Source organism: Saimiri boliviensis, chromosome 16, assembly GCF_048565385.1.
Source record: "Saimiri boliviensis isolate mSaiBol1 chromosome 16, mSaiBol1.pri, whole genome shotgun sequence".
In the NCBI taxonomy this organism is placed as follows: Eukaryota; Metazoa; Chordata; class Mammalia; order Primates; family Cebidae; genus Saimiri; species Saimiri boliviensis.
The window spans coordinates 18,991,026-19,007,212 of record NC_133464.1 but is presented as its reverse complement, the minus strand read 5'-3'; the positions used below and the strand labels follow the sequence as shown (position 1 = coordinate 19,007,212).

At 41.0% G+C, this 16,187-nt stretch overlaps 1 protein-coding gene across 3 annotated transcripts in view; it reads right to left on the bottom strand.

Moving 5' to 3' along the window:
* DCT (dopachrome tautomerase) overlaps nt 1-15,403 on the bottom strand; it is a 50,707-nt gene extending 35,304 nt beyond the window's left edge. For 2 of the 3 annotated variants that reach the window (XM_074387343.1, XM_039473247.2), the window contains exon 1: nt 6,661-6,955. In XM_074387343.1, the coding sequence (XP_074243444.1) occupies nt 6,661-6,955 (295 nt within the window). Of the gene's footprint in view, nt 1-6,660; nt 6,956-15,273 lie in introns of those variants that run through there. The other variant, XM_074387344.1, reaches the window with a different exon arrangement.
* Between the last annotated feature and the right edge of the window lie 784 nt (nt 15,404-16,187).

Below are 16,187 nucleotides of genomic sequence, written 5' to 3'. Positions count from 1 at the left end.
TGCACACGAATGTTCATTGCAGCACTGTTTACAATAGCAAAGACCTGGAACCAACCCAAATGCCCAACGATGATAGACTGGATAGGGAAAATGTGGTACATATACACCATGGAATATTACGCAGCCATCAAAAACGATGAGTTCACGTCCTTTGTAGGGACATGGATGAACCTGGAAACCATCATTCTCAGCAAACTGACACAAGAGCAGAAAATCAAACACTGTATATTCTCACTCATAGGCGGGTGTTGAACAATGAGAACATATGGACACAGGGAGGGGAGCACTACACACTGGGATCCGTTGGGGGGAAATGGGGGAGGGGCGGGGGGTGGGGAGATGGGAAGAGATAGCATGGGGAGAAATGACAGATACAGGTGAGGGGACGGAAGGCAGCAAACCACACTGCTATGTGTGTATCTATGCAACAATCTTGCATGTTCATCACATGTACCCCCAAACCTAAAATGCAATTAAAAAAAAAAAAAAAAAAGAATCACATCAGTATTTTCCCCCTTCTTTGTATCTGAAGGGTCTAATTGGTGCTAAATAAATTTTGGGTGGGTGGGTGGTAAAAGAATCAATGAATAATTGAATAAAAGGGATAAGACATTAGTGGATACAAATACAGATGGCCTCTGACTTATGATGGTTCAACTTAAACATTTTCCACTTTAGGATAGCACATAATCAATATGCATTCAGTAGAAATTCTACTTTGAAAACCCATGTAACCATTTTGGTTTCTACCTTCAGTAAAGTATTTAATAAATTACATGAGATATTCAACACCTTATTATAATATAGGCCATGTGTGAGATGGTTTTTCCCAACTGTAGGCTAATGCTAGTGTTCTGAGCACATTTAAGGTAGGTTATGCATGCTATGATGTTCATAGGTTAGGTGTATTAAATGCATTTTTGACTTATGGTATTTTCAACTTATGATGGGTTATTGGGATGTAATCCCATCATAAGTCAGGGAGCACCTGTATAAATAAGGCATAAACCTTAGTCTAGTGGAAATGAAGGACACTTACAGAGTGACATTTCAACACAAGTCAAACTGTGGGAAAAGTGAAAACAGAGGAATAAACCAAGCTCCATGGGATGACAAGTGAAAAAATGATTAATCCTGACTCAGAAAGTCAGAGGTGCTTCACAACTATAGTGAACAAGAAACTTTCGTGTAATCAGAGTTGCCTCCAAAAGGCAATGTATAAATTCTAATAAGAAAGCTTTCAACACCTGTGAAAAGAATGGGAGGCGGGAGGGGGGGGGGGGTGGTGCAGCGGGGAAGAAAGCTTGTGTCTGGTTTGGAGCTCATTTATGACTCAGAAATTTATTCAGTCAAAAAATTCCTTTTCCTACATGTTTCAGAGAAAATATTCCAAAGCTCTGAAGTTAGGTCCCTTTCATTTCCACGCTTACAAACCTGACCTAAAGAATTTGTTGAAATGCTGAAGATTACTGAAAAGTATAACATGAAAGCCCAGTACACAAAATGTTTATTTCTTTAATTGAGATATCCTAGTAGCATCTTACCTCAATTTAACATGAGTTAGTTTTTTCTTCTTAATCTACCAATGCAAAAAATATAAGAGGAGCATTTTAGAAAGAACATAAGTGTTATCTTACTGGGAAATGGAGAGAGAGGAAAAAAATGATCCCTAGATAATATCAATCTATTATCAAGGACATAGAGTATGTCCTTGAGTAAAAATTAAATTTAAAGAGTCAAAGTCTTATGCTGACAAATGACTAGGATAAAAACAGAAAAAGAGTGAGAACATCTAAACACCGCACATTCCTACATGAACTGCATTAGCTCAACCTCAGAAAGCTATTAGACTAAATAATCTTAAAGACCACCGATTAGTGAATTTACAAGGAACTCTAAATAGCCTATTCCTTTTAATCAGAGATTCTATTATTTTAATAACAATACTTTATCCTTACATAGGTCCTTTCATCTACAGTACTCAAAAGGATTTTACAAGTGGTTTCATCATTATCCCCATTTCAGAGATTGGAAAATGGAAGCACTTAGTCACTTGTACAAACAAGAAGTTCACTGTCAACTCTTCAAAAACTATTTGGTGCATACATTTCTCAAAAGCCAAAAGACACAGCTGGAAATGGCATATTCTTGTAAAACCAACTGGCAGGTAAGTCTTATAAGGTAAAGGGCAAATTCAAAGTCTCCTGAAATTCAACTCTTCCTGACAATTAAGCTCAGTAGCTTTTTTGTTTCAATTTATCCCTACAGAGGCTATAGAGAAGCTCTCTACAGAGAATTTCACCATAGAATTTAGGGTTTCAAAAAACAAATCCCAGGGTTTGTATGTGTTTCTGTTTATTAGGCTGAAATGACTTTGCCAGCTTCATGATTATGGAAACTAGGAAATGTTTATTTTCCAAAGAATTAACACCATTCAGGGTCATCCATAGTCTGTTACAAGAAACTTACCTACATCTCTTCCTTAAGAAATTTTGGATCACCCCAGGAATGCCCCAGGGACTCTTGCAAAAGAGTCATCAGGCTATTGTAGAGGTTTTTTTGGAGGCTCAGGATCAGGTTTAAATTCCAAAGATTGCCCCACAAATCACGCGACACAGCTAATCATGTCACAGAATGGTAATTATGATGTACACAAATTAGCTTCCCAGCTCAGTCACCTAAGGACTTAGTCTCATGTCCTGAGATTCAAAGAAAAAGACCATCTAGCACATAAGTAGAGCCATCCAAAGTTGGTATGATAATACAATGGAATATTATTCAGCCGTTAAAAAGAAAAAAAAAATTCTACCATTTGCAACAACATGGATGGACCTGGAAGACATTTGTGCTAAGTGAAATAAGTCAGTCTCAGAAGGACAAACTCTGCATGAGTCTTGTTATATGAGACATCTAAAGTAGCCAAACATATAGAAGTACACAACAGAATTGTGGTCACCAGGGCATGAGGAACGGGCTGTGGGGAGTTATTGTAAAGTTATAATGATACAAGATGAGCAAGTTTCAGAGATCAGCTGTACTATATAGCACCTATAGTTAACAATAAAACATTCAGCACTTAAAAACGTGTTAAGAGGGCAGATCTCATGTTAACTGTTCTTACCACAAAAACAAAAAATAAACAAAAACCAAGAGCCATGAGGAACCATTGGAGATGATGGATATGTTTATTATCTTGATTGTGGTGATGGTAACAGAACTGTATGCGTATATCCAAACACCAAATCCTGCACATTAATTGTGTGCAGTGCTCTACGTAACAATTACGCCTCAATACAACTGGAAAACATTAAAAGTCTAGTAAATTGAATTTATAGACACAGTAAATCTTAAGTTACCCTTAAAAAATGTAGATGTGGAAAGAATTATGTTCCTAATGAGTCTGGACTAAGCAGATCATGGGGGAAGGTGAGCCACAACTTGCAGGTGGGGTCTCAGGGCCAGGCCCAGCCTTGACAATGACTGGAGAGGAAAACCATCTCCCTGGAAGAAGCCCTGCTTCTTTGACCTGGCTTACGGACATGGGATTTCATTACTACCTGGACTTAAAGAACAGGCCTTACTTCTGGCCTAATGCCTTTTTAGAGCAGGGGATCCTTTTTTGTCCATTTTGAAAGTAGGTCTACATAATCCTAAGTTCCTGTTACTTCTAGAGCAACATTTATAAACATTTCCTCAGCAAAGGTAAATAGCAATGATCCCTTCTATTCTATCATCCTCTACTCTTTCTATCCCTGCCAAAACAAACAAACAAAGAAACAAACTTGCTAGTCGGGTAAAAAATATAAAGACGCTGGTAACAAAAAGAGCCAACAGTTATATTTGACTTCCGAAAGTCCTCTGCCTCAAGATTCTATCCAATGCAAATTTCCAGCTTTTTAAAACTTCTGGCACTTTCTTTTTTTTTTTTTTTTTTTTCTTTTTTGAGGTGAAGTTTCACTTTCATCACCCAGGCTGGAGTGCAGTGGCAGGATGTTGGCTCACTGCAAGCTCTGCCTCCCGGGTTCAAGTGATTCTCCTGCCTTACTGCCTTAGCCTCTGGAGTAGCTGAGAGTACAGGTGTCTACCACCATGCTTTTTTTTTTTTTTTTTTTTTTTTTTTTTTTAGGCACAGTCTCACTCTGTTGCCCAGACTGGAGTGCATGGCACAATTTTGGCTCACTGCAACCTCTGCCTCCTAGGTCTGAGTGATTCTGCTGCCTTAGCCACCTCAATAGCTGGGATTACAAGTGCCCACCAACATGCCAGGCTAATTTTTGTATTTTTAGCAGAGACGGGGTTTCACCATGTTAGCCAGGCTCGTTTCAAACTCCTTTCCTCAGTGATTCACCCATCTTGGCCTCCCAAAGTGCTGGGATTACAGGTGTGAGCCGCCATGCTGGGCCAGCACTTTTTCATTGATTGACATAGAAATAATTGTTCTGAAAGTATTTTGGGGTTTTGAACAAAGAAATTACTGTGTTAGTGTGATTGAAAACCACAACCTACTCCTCATTCATCTGAAAAACCATCATAGATTATGAGACAAAGTACATGGAAGCAAATGCTTAAATAGCTTAGAAAAACTGCATAATATATATGCAACATGTTATTGAAATTTTTGTCATGATTAATACCCAGGGCAAAACTAGGACCTAGGTAGTCTTCTAAATGACAGAATTTAAAATATTACTACAAAATGATTATAAAGCCCGAACTTTTTTTTTTTTTTTTTGAGATGGATCTCACTTTGTTGCCCAGGCTGGAGTACAGTGGCGCGATCTCAGCTCACTGCAACCTCTGCCTTCTAGGTTCAAGAAATTCTCCTGCCTCAGCCTCCAGAGTAGTGGGATTACAGGCACCCACCACCAGTCCAGCTAATTTTTGTATTTTTAGTAGAGATGAGGTTTTCCCATGTTGGCTAGACTGGTCTCAAACTCCTGACCTCAGGTGATCCACCCACTTCTGCCTCCCAAAGTGCTGGGATTACAGGCATGAGCCACTGTGCCCAGCCTAAAGCCAGAACTTTATTTTATTTTATTTTTTTTAATTGAGGCAGAGTTTCGCTCTTGTTACCCAGGCTGGAGTTCAATGGTGCGATCTCAGCTCACCACAACCTCCGCCTCCTGGGTTCAGGCAATTCTCTTGCCTCAGCCTCCTGAGTTGCTAGGATTACAGGCATGCGCCACCATGCCCAGCTAATTTTTTGTATTTTTAGTAGAGACGGGGTTTCACCATGTTGACCAGGATGGTCTTGATCTCGTGACCTTGTGATCCACCTGCCTCGGCCTCCCAAAGTGCTGGGATTACAGGCGTGAGCCACCGCGTCCGGCCAAAGCCAGAACTTTTAATGTGAAAAAATAAATCTAATGTCTGGGTACTCATGGACATAAAGCTGGCAACAGTAGGCATAGGCACTAGGGGCTGCTAGAGAGGGGAGAGAGGGACGGAGGGAGGGTGCAAAGGTTGAAAAACTACCTACGGGGTGCTACACACATGGCCTGGGTGACAGGATCAATCATACCTCAAACCCCCACACTGCAACATACCTATATAACAAACCTGCACATGTACTCCCTTGACCTAAAACAAAGTTGAAATTTAAAATCAAAACTAAATTGAATGTCATTACTACACCAACACCACAGGCCTTTGTATGTTCCCTTAGTAGTACCTCTCAACCCCTTACGAAGCTCAATGACCTATATTCTCCTATGTTCTAGCATACTGCAAGAACAGAAGTTAAAAAGTATTTTTAAAAGGAAAAAATCTTCTGCAGCCACCCAGCCTAGAACGGTGTCCAGTGTCCGAGGGCTTTGCTGAGGTTGCCACTTGTGTTTTTTATATTTCAGTGGCCTTGCCAGGCTTTGAACATTTATCCCCGCAGGGCATGGCTGCTGGAAACTGGAGGCAGAAATGATTGAAGAGGATTTGAAAAAGCCCTGAAGAGCCAGAGGAATGAGAAACATACAGAGATGTCCAAGCAGCAGGTAACGAGAGAAACCAGGACCTAAAAGAAGGACACTGAGCAAATTTTGTGATGTCCAGTTCAAGTCCAGAGAAGTGACAAAAAGCCACCATTACCTGAGAACAACCATCCCTGCCCTAGCTCCCTGAGAAAGCTCCTTCTTGCCATGTCTCAACAATTTTGGCAAAGTTATAACCCAGTCATAAGCTTTAACGAGAAAGATGCACCCTGCTTGAGATCCATTCAAATCATGAGAACTGCTGAGACCAGAATACCTGCCTTGGACTCCTGTCTTCTAAATACCAAGCCTCACCTACCCCTTTTCAACAAGTGCAAACCCATTTCAGGAGAGGGCACCGAATCCCTCTTGAAAGGACTTGCTCCTAGTTTCAAAGCTGACGCATTTAAGCTCTTAAATTCCCCTTCCAACAAACAAGCCAATAGTATGTTGGCATGCGTTCATATAATCAGGCTTGGCCCGCGTCATATTTGTTTAGTTTTTATAACTAGATGTGCTAGAGGGTGTGAAGAACAAACCAGCACATCGGCCTTATTGAATACGCTTCCCATCAAAACCATCACTGGTTTGTCTTTCAAAGCCTAATCTAAGAGTCTCTGCCAAGAGTCTCATCTCTTAGAAGAAGCTCTTTTCCCAGCTCGGGCCCTCCCCACCACGTTTGGAGCATGGGCCTCACCTGTGCACTTGCAGGTCCGGTGGAAGAATTTTCTTGGCCACTGCTCACGGTCATCCCGGTTTCGTAGGATGTAGGGACCACTCCAGGGCCTTGTGTCGGCTCGCACCTCTGTGCACTGCCCCCGGCCTTGCTGAGAGCCACAGACATTGGCCGACTCTGCACCCAGGGGTGGGCAGCACTCCTTGTTCACCAGGCTGTCCACTGTCATGCAGACTCGGGGGAACTGAGCCCAGGCTCCTGGCAGGTTTTCGCAGCCCAAGCAACTGAGCAGAAGCCCCCACCAAAGAGGGCTCATGGCTTTATAATTGGAAAAGCACCCTCTCTCTCTCTCTCTCTATTACTTTCCTTGTCTCTATCCCACTTTTCTCCTTCTCTTCCACTCTTTCAGTCTTTTTGTTCAGTATGTTTTCTTTTTCTTTGTATTCTATTTCTCTCCTCTTAAAAAAAAACCCACAATAATCACAGAAGCTACATGTGTGCACATGTGTACATGAGCATGCACACACTACTTTATGTGATTCAAACAACTAACAGGTTTAATTTCCTTAGAAGTGCCTCTAACAACCAAATTTAATGAGGGTAGCGCTTCTCACCATCTTCCCCCGTTAAATCAGGCTTTGTCTAATTGAGTTAATTTACAGAGCACCCAGTCATACTACTTATTATGCTGGTATTTCTAAACCCTCTCCTTCCCTCCTTAGCTCTTGACTTTAATTGCCTTGAACTCAGTTCAAAAGCCAAACACCATGCTGCCTTTATTCTCTCTGGCTTGCCAAGCCACGGGGCCGTGTGGGTTTGTGTAAGGGCTGGGAGAAGCCTTCATTAGGGGGATTAGTATTAGAAAAACCCTCATCATTAGCACATGACCCAAAGTGCACAATAAAGGAGATCAAGTTTCTGGCTTTGTTTCAGGAGGGCAAAACCATCTTCTTTATCAGGGCTTATGTGCTCCAGCCAAACTTGTGACTTCAGACATCCTGGGGAGTCAATAGATGCAGTGAGCTCTTCGTTAAAGACTTTACAGACAAGCTCACACTGCTAACTAAAATGCACTCATGATTGCTTTCTGACATGTGTGCAAAAAAGAACACGACAGGGGGTCACGCAACTTCAAAAATAAAGAAACATTTATTTAGAACCAGGGTATAAGGAATTACTTTGTTCCACAACTGGGAATCCTCTTCGCTCTAAATAACTTACTCTTTCCCTATTCAGTGCTTCTATGTAGCATTGTTTAAAATTATGTGAAGTAGCACGCCACTAGAAACTCACAATTGTCGATATCTGATTGTATGGAGGGCACTGGGACCATTTGGAATGAAGGCTTGCAGCACATCTTTTGATTAGACTAAAATGAAACATGATCAAGCTTCAGTCTAGCAAGCAATGCCTCTCGGTTCTTCTGGGGAGTGGTCAGGTCAGCAATGGTGGCCATGTGTCAGAGCATCCATTTATTCCTTCACAGTGGAAACAGGACTGTCTTGGTACCTGTTTCATGATGGAAGCAGGACTTAGTGCCACAAGGATGCCATATTGCTTCAGCCAGTTTCTAAGAATATACTTGAATGTAAAGACACGTATCGTTATATTTCAAAACAAATTCCTAAGGTCAAAACAATTATACAGGTATTCCCACCCCCTATACCTCTGTGCCACCCCATGATGTTAAGTTGTTTTGACTAATTAAGTGACAGTTCTGGCTCTATACCAATACCAGCCTGTACCACAGCCCTCCTGAATCAGAATCTCTGAAGATGTTCCAGACCCAGCCTTCCTTAGAAAATATCTAGGCAATTCTAATATGCAACCAGTGTTGAGAATCACTGAATCAGAAAACAGCAGAGCTCCAAAAGAAATATTGCAAGAGCATCCGCTAAAAGATACTATGTGTATTCGTTTCCTGAAGCTTCTGCAACAAATGACTACAAACTGGATGACTGAAAACAGAAATCTGTTTTCTCACAGTATGAGGCACTGTGCTGACTTCCCCCAAGAAGATGATGAGTTTGACAACTCAACGTGGTGAAAAGACCACAGCTTTAGAGTCAGGAAAACAGTTCTGTCACTGGGCTTCTTACCCAAGTTTGATAGCCTCTGTTTCCTCCTCTGTAAAATGAAGATAATAACCAGTGAATAAATAACTTGAAACATTATATACTTACCCCTCAGCTTAGTGCCTGGAGCATAGTAGCAACTTAATACATTAATTGCTTTCTTACTTTTAAAATCATGCAATCAAGCAACACATAGGAACTAAAAAAGACGACAAACTCAGTGACATTGAGCACATCACAACATAAACATCACCTGCAGCTCTATCCTTCCAAATCCAAAGTAAATCTCTTTATCTTTTTGAAAACCATTCGGTCACTCCCTAGCAATTCTCCCAGCTAAATAATCAATACTTTAGCCCTTTTTCACTGATCAATCATTAGTGTTATTACTCCCTGTGCCATTTTGTTTTCTCTGCTCTCCTTCAAGGTACGGGACCTCAGACTGCGTATTTCCATGAGATAAAGACTGACCTGCCTTTTTAGGAATGATTGTGAATTTGGGGAGGATACTATGGATGAAGGTTCATTTACTCAACAAATATTTTGAAAATGCTTACTATGCGCCAGACACTGTATTTGTGCAAGGCTGATGGGGTTACAGCTTTGTTTAAGCCTTTTACTTTAAGTATTTAAGGCTTTTATTCTAAGCCCAGGTGAGTTCAGGAAAGCTCAGGAGCTCTGGCATTCTAGGAGAAAGGCAGTAAACTATACAGGTGTCTCCACTGTGGACAAGCAGACTGGTGATTAATGGCCATGACATGATACCCAGAGCCTCTAAGTTCTCTCACAGAGCACTCTAAGGTTCTACCTGTGCTGAGTGTCTCAAAGGCAGGGTCGTGAATCCATTTGAGAAGGGAACAAAACCTATGAATTTTCTTAACAGAAAAAGACCCATGCTAATTTTTCCACACAATGTCAAGATGTTCGGAGATCCCCTGCAATTCATCTTGTGCCCTCACCAACCAGAGTGCCGGAGTGAGACCCTTTTGTTTGAGTGGCATGTCTCAAGTCCTGCCATGGACTTTGACATTCCGTCATTTTTATCAACAAATTGGGTTATGAAGACAATAAAGACGGGCCAACCAAATGTGCAGTTAAGACACAGAAAATCTCTCATAATCTCACCATCAAGAAATTATTCTAATTAATGTTGGGGTGTTCATCATTCCAGATGAAAATATTCCTTCTATAGCTTTTTAAAAACCTAATTGGGCCTGGTGCAGTGGCTCACACCTGTAATCCCAGCACTTTGAGAGGCCAAGGTGGGTGGATCACAAGGTCAAAAGTTCAAGATCGGCCTGGCCAAGATGGTGAAACCCTGTCTCTACTAAAAATACAAAAATTAGCCAGCAGGTGCCTATAATTCCAGCTACTCAGGACGCTGAGGCAGAGAATTGCTTGAACCTGAAAGGCGGAGGTTGCAGTGAGCCAAGATCACACCACTGCACTCCAGCCTGGGTGACGGAGCAAGACTCTGTCTCAAAAATAAATAAATAAATAAATAAAAACCTCGCTGAAATTATAGTATGTATGTTTCCATAGTCTATATCGACCCCCTGTTGAAGTATACATTGAAAGCGCTTTTTCCAGATTTGCAGTTGTCAAAGTACAGAGGAAGGAAGTCTGACACCATCGCTCGATCAAAGCATGGCAGTCGTAGAGAATGGCAGCACCCAAGCCATCCATTGTGCTTGGAAGATCCATTGTATCACATGGTGAAAAATGCTTCACATCTGTGCTCAGGACAAGAGAGACTCTTTTACAAGACGACCCCAAAGAAAAGAACACTGTGGGCTATTTTCAGGTCTAATATACTTTATAAGACAGTTTTTGATATTAGGGCAAATCTCTGACTCCATATTAGGCACCATCCTGAGGAGATTTGCCAGCTTCTTGAAGTTTAGATTTCTACAGAATCCAAGGGAAATGCCTGCTCCTCAAGACTTATGCTGAGTGAAAAAATCCCGACCAAACAGTACATATGATATGATTACATTTATATAAATTTCTAGAAAACGCAAGCTAATCTGACATGACAGAAAGCAGATGAGTGTTGGCCAGAGGACAGAGTGGCAAGTAGGGCTGTGAGAAAGGAATTCCCAAGGGATGCGAGGACTATGATAGATAAACATTCATTACCTTGGGTGTGGTGATGGTTTCACTGGTGAATTCCTAGGTAAAAAGTCATCCAATGTAGGCTCAAAATATGTGCCATATATTATACATCAGTTGTACCTCAGTGAAGTTATGGTGACACACACCAAATGACATGGAAGGAATAAAATGCATATTGCTAAGTAAAAGAAGCCAGTCTGAAAGGGCTACATGCGATATGATTTCAACTACACGATATCCTGGGAACATGAAAGCTATGGAAACTGTAAAAAGAACAGTGGCTGCCAGAGGCCTTAGGGAGGGAGGAAAAGATGAATAAGTGGAATGCAGCGGGTTTTTAGGGCAGTGAAACTATTCTGTGTGATACTGCAACAGTGAATGCATGTCATTATACATCTGTCAAATCCCACAGAATGCACGATACAAAGAATGAGGGAACCCTCATGTCAACTATGGGCCTAAGTTAACAATTGCAACAACAGTGGAAACAGTGGGGCAGGAAGAGGCTATCTGGAAACTCTCTCTACTTTCGGCTCAGCTTTTTGGAAAGCTAAAACTGCTCTAAAGAATAAAGGCTATTAGGCCAGGTGCAGTGGCTCAAGCCTGTAATCCCAGCACTTTGGGAGGCCAAGGCAGGTGGATCACGAGGTCAAGAGATCAAGACCATCCTGGTCAACATGGTGAAACCCCGTCTCTACTAAAAATACAAAAAATTAGCTGGGCATGGTGGCACGTGCCTGTAATCCCAGCTACTCAGGAGGCTGAGGCAGGAGAATTGCTTGAACCCAGGAGGCGGAGGTTGCGGTGAGCCGAGATCGCACCATTGCACTCCAGCCTGGGTAACAAGAGTGAAACTCCGTCTCAAAAAAAAAAAAAAGAATAAAGGCTATTAATTTTTTTATAATGTTTAGAGATGCCAATAGCTATAAAATTAGGAGCTTTCACCTAAAAGTCTGGATCTCAAGCTCATCCCAAAAGACCAGAAACTCCAGAAACCCTGCGTTAAGCCCACTGGTGGTTCCCCAGGGTCTTACGGCTAGGGCTCCTGTCCCCATACACTGCCACCTGGCCCTGCAGGCCACACAGCCTTTAACACCCACCTTCTGCGCTTGGCCTCCCCCATCCTGGCTCCTGGCTAGAGCCCAGAAATCAGTTTCCTTAGAGGGGTACTTTCATTCCTTTGTCACTATTCCCAAGTTTTATCCTTTAATCATTTTCTTTGGGCTCCTTAAGTCTTTTTTAGGTGTAATCTGCCTCACTGGTTTCACTAGGGATTCTCTAAGACTAGTTTCTCCTCTATCATCATCAGGGATTTCCCAGGCAGGAAATGCCTCATTGATATTATTTGCTGATCTCCTCTTCTTTCACTGTTTTGTCTCATTCCTGCTGTATACCCATTCTCCTTTCAGCAGCAAAATTAGGAAATAAATGTGTGGAATTTTGTTTAATCTTTTACAGTCTAGCTTCCTGCAGGTCTTCCCTAGCACTAAGTTATCAATTACCCTGAAAACTTCATTGCATACTTCTATGCAATGAAGGAATGATTCATTGCATTATAAAGTTTTTAAAGTGTTAAAGAAACGGAAGAAGAAAGTAATTAATTATTATTCCTTCACTCAGAGATAACCACAGCTTACATGTTGATGCTTATACATTCAATCTTTATTCTGTGCATATACATAATTGAAACAAAATTATGATTACATTACATTCTGCATAATTTTTCCATTTAACAATAAATTACAAATGTTTCTCATACAATTTTGAAGGGCTATAGAATGCTCATTGTATAATAGATAATTAAGATGTCATAATTCATTTAATTTCCCCATTTTCAAATATTTAGTGTTATTTACAGCTTGTCACTTGTATTAATAGTTCTGCAACACACATCCTTATAATTAATCTTTGCCCTCCTCTATGATCTTTTCCATGAGTTAAATTCCAAGAAGCAAACTGTTTAACTACATGCTTATTTCTTTTTGTTGTTGTTTTGTTTTGTTTTTTTTGATAGGGTCTGGCTCTGTCACTCAGGCTTGAGTGCAGTGGTACAATCTTGGCTCACTGCTGCAACCTCTGCCTGCCAAGCTCAAGCCATCCTCACACCTAAACCTCCTGAGTAGCTGGAAATACAGGCACGTGCCACCATGCCTGGCGAATTTTTGTAATTTTTGTGAAGACAGGGTTTCACCATGATGCCTGGGCTGGTTTTGAACTCCTGATCTCAAGCAATCCACTTACCTTGGACTCTCAAAGTGCTGAGATTACAGGTGTGATCCACCACAACCAACCTTACATGCTTATTTTTAATGCTCTTGTTACGTTCTCAAACTGCCTTCCAGGAACAATGCAACTACTTCTCCTCCCAAAAGCAGAGCATCCAAGACGTAATTTCATCTTTAAGCCAAAATTTTAAACAAAATATATATTCTGTGTATCATCAAAGTTTAAATTTTAGTGAGTGTGGTAGCACTTGTGAAAATGTAAGATGCAAAAATTCAAAGAGAAAAGAGAAATATAACACGATACCTTTTTGGAAGATGTCATGACACTAATATTACAATATTTCCACTAAAATATTAATTTTTACCCTCTCTCTAACTGTATTAATCACTCCACAATCATGGAGGATGCACTATCTCAAAGGGAGAGAGAGACATGCTTTAACTATATAAGCTTTTTGGACTAATAAGAAGTTGAACACAATAACTTCATGTTTCAACTATGAGAGCTTTCTTTTAAATCTGGTTATAAATAATTTGATATGGCACCCCCTTAGAATTCATGAAGGGATGACTCTGCAGGGCTAGCGAAGCTGCATGTTAAGTCTGGTGCACAAAAGTCTACAGAGCAGGCTCTTCCCAGAAAGGAGCAATGTGCCTGCATGCCTCTGATCACTGCCAGTTGACACTTCTCTGCCTCTCCCTACCCTATTCATTGTGCCATCAGTATTCACTTATTGTCAACAACAGGCTGATGTTACCCAGCCCTTTCTTCTGACCTCATTCTGAAGCCTATAATGTATGATCCAGCTTAATCAACTCAGAGCTGAAGAGCTATAGTCTATATTTGTTTTTGGAATGGATTCTGGCATTGTTTTTTATTTTTATTTTTTGAGATGGAGTCTCAGTGTCGCCAGGGCTGGAGTACAGTTCCATGATCTTGGCTCACTGCAACCTCCAGAAGCTGGAAGAGAGGACAGATTCTCCCCTAGAACCTCTGGGGTCAGCACAGCCCTGCATATACCTTGATTTCAGACTTCTGGCCTCCACAGTGGTGAGAGAATAAATTCCTGTTGTTTTAAGCCACCCAGTTTGCGGTAATTTGTGACACCAGCCCTGGAAAGTTAATACAGATACAAACCCATTATTCTCTTTTAAAAAATTGTTCATACAATTTTCAAATGGGGGCCCTGACTCTTATAACTATTAGAGTTATTGATGAACTACTGTTTGCTTTTTACCTGTGAAATTAATGGTGTTGGTTGTGCATAAGTGAAGGAAACATTTTCTTTCTTGTTTATGCTGTTGCTTGGTGAACTCATTTATTAAGGCGAAGGCAAAAATAAACATTAGTCCATCTTAATCCAAAGCCAAATTTGCAAGACATGGAATTAATAAGATGCTGCCGAAAAAAATGTGCAATCCTTGCTAGTTTTATAGACTGTGATTCTTGTGTTTGGCTAATGTAATTAATCTTGAGCTAAAATCATCTGTTCCAAATTTACACTCATTTTCAATGCTTCAATACGTTTGCAAAGCAGCATTCTGCTTCTGTGTAGTGCAAGTAGCTTCTTGTTGCCTGTTAGTCTTGGTAGAGGCTCTCAGCTGATGCAGTACACAACCTTGGTGGTGCTGGGGTATTTGTAGGCTTTTTTGGTTTGGGTTTTGTTTGTTTGTTTGTTTGTTTGTTTGTTTTTGACCGAGTTTCGCTCTTGTTGTCTGGGCTGGATTGCAGTGATGCAATCTCAGCTCACTGCAACCTCCGCCTCCTAGGTTCAAGTGATTCTCCTGCCTCAACCTCCTGAGCTGGGATTACAGACACCCGCTACCATGCCCAGCTAATTTTTTGTATTTTTAGTAGAGACAGGGTTTCATCATGTTGGCTAGGCTGGTCTCAAACTCCTAACCTCAGGTGATCCATCTGCCTCAGCCTTTCAAAGGGCTGGGATTACAGGCGTGAGTCACTACACCCAGCCAGCATTTGTTTTTGATCCAGGGGCATACTTGCAACTGGCATTCAAAGGGCAGGTGGCAGAACTGTCCCACCCCAAATGCCCATAAAGCAACCCTCTGAAAAATATCACTAAGGATTTCCAATACAACATTTGTGACTTGCCAAGGTGATGCCATTTATTATTAGGTGTTTGAAAAATAGTAAGAAATGACTTGTATTGGCCTTTTCTGTTTGTATCCAAGGCACCTTCTGCATAACTCCCTTCTACCTTTTCTCATCGGACTGTGTGTGTTCGCATGTTCATCTTCCTCTAGTCTCCCTGTGACATTAGAACAGAGACAGCACTTCATTTGTCTTTGTATCCTCAGCAGCATTCTAGCAACAGCGTGGATGCTCAGTTAGGCTTGATTACTGAAAATAAAAAGCTTGGTAAACCAAAAAGTTTAGAAAATGTTTATAAGAATGAATTGTCTCTTTTGTCACAGAAATACTCTTTGTTATGTTGGGGGCCCTGGTTTGGTCTTGGGGAAAGGACACCAGATTTGGTATCCTGGTCTAAGGTTCTTGACACGTGCATTTTATCATTATCTTACTAGATCTTAGATTTTTTATCTGGAAAATAGGGGGAATTAGGGCTTGGTCTGCATTAATCTAAGGTCTCTTTCAGCTTCAAAAATTCTACTTCTTTGTCAAATAAAAGTAATATTACCTCAAAATTAGACATCATAGTCCTATTGCCAAGTGCAAGTTATTTCTAGATTTTCTACTAATCCAACAACAGTCATGATCTTATTTAATGTCAGAGTCTAGACTCGGCCAAACATCCATTTGTAGAAGCTACATTTTAGAAAAAGCGAATGTACAAGCTTGAGATTTTAAGCGGTGTGGTCATGTGTTATCCTGATTTCCATGGGAGCATATTTTCCTTTTCAGCCATGGAGGAAGACAGTGAGGATACCACGAGCTGTTCTACATAATCGAGTTGAAAGAGAATGAGTATAGCACAAAAGCGGAGAGAAGAAATGGCAAACGTGATGGGACATCACTTGGTGAGTGTGTACAAAAAACTGTGGTTTCCATCTTGCTAGCCAACACTATTGTCTTCTCAGTTTGAACAATTTGATGAAGCAGGCTTCCTTGTTGAAGAAACCCATCTGGCAAGAAACTGAGAGCAGTCTTCAA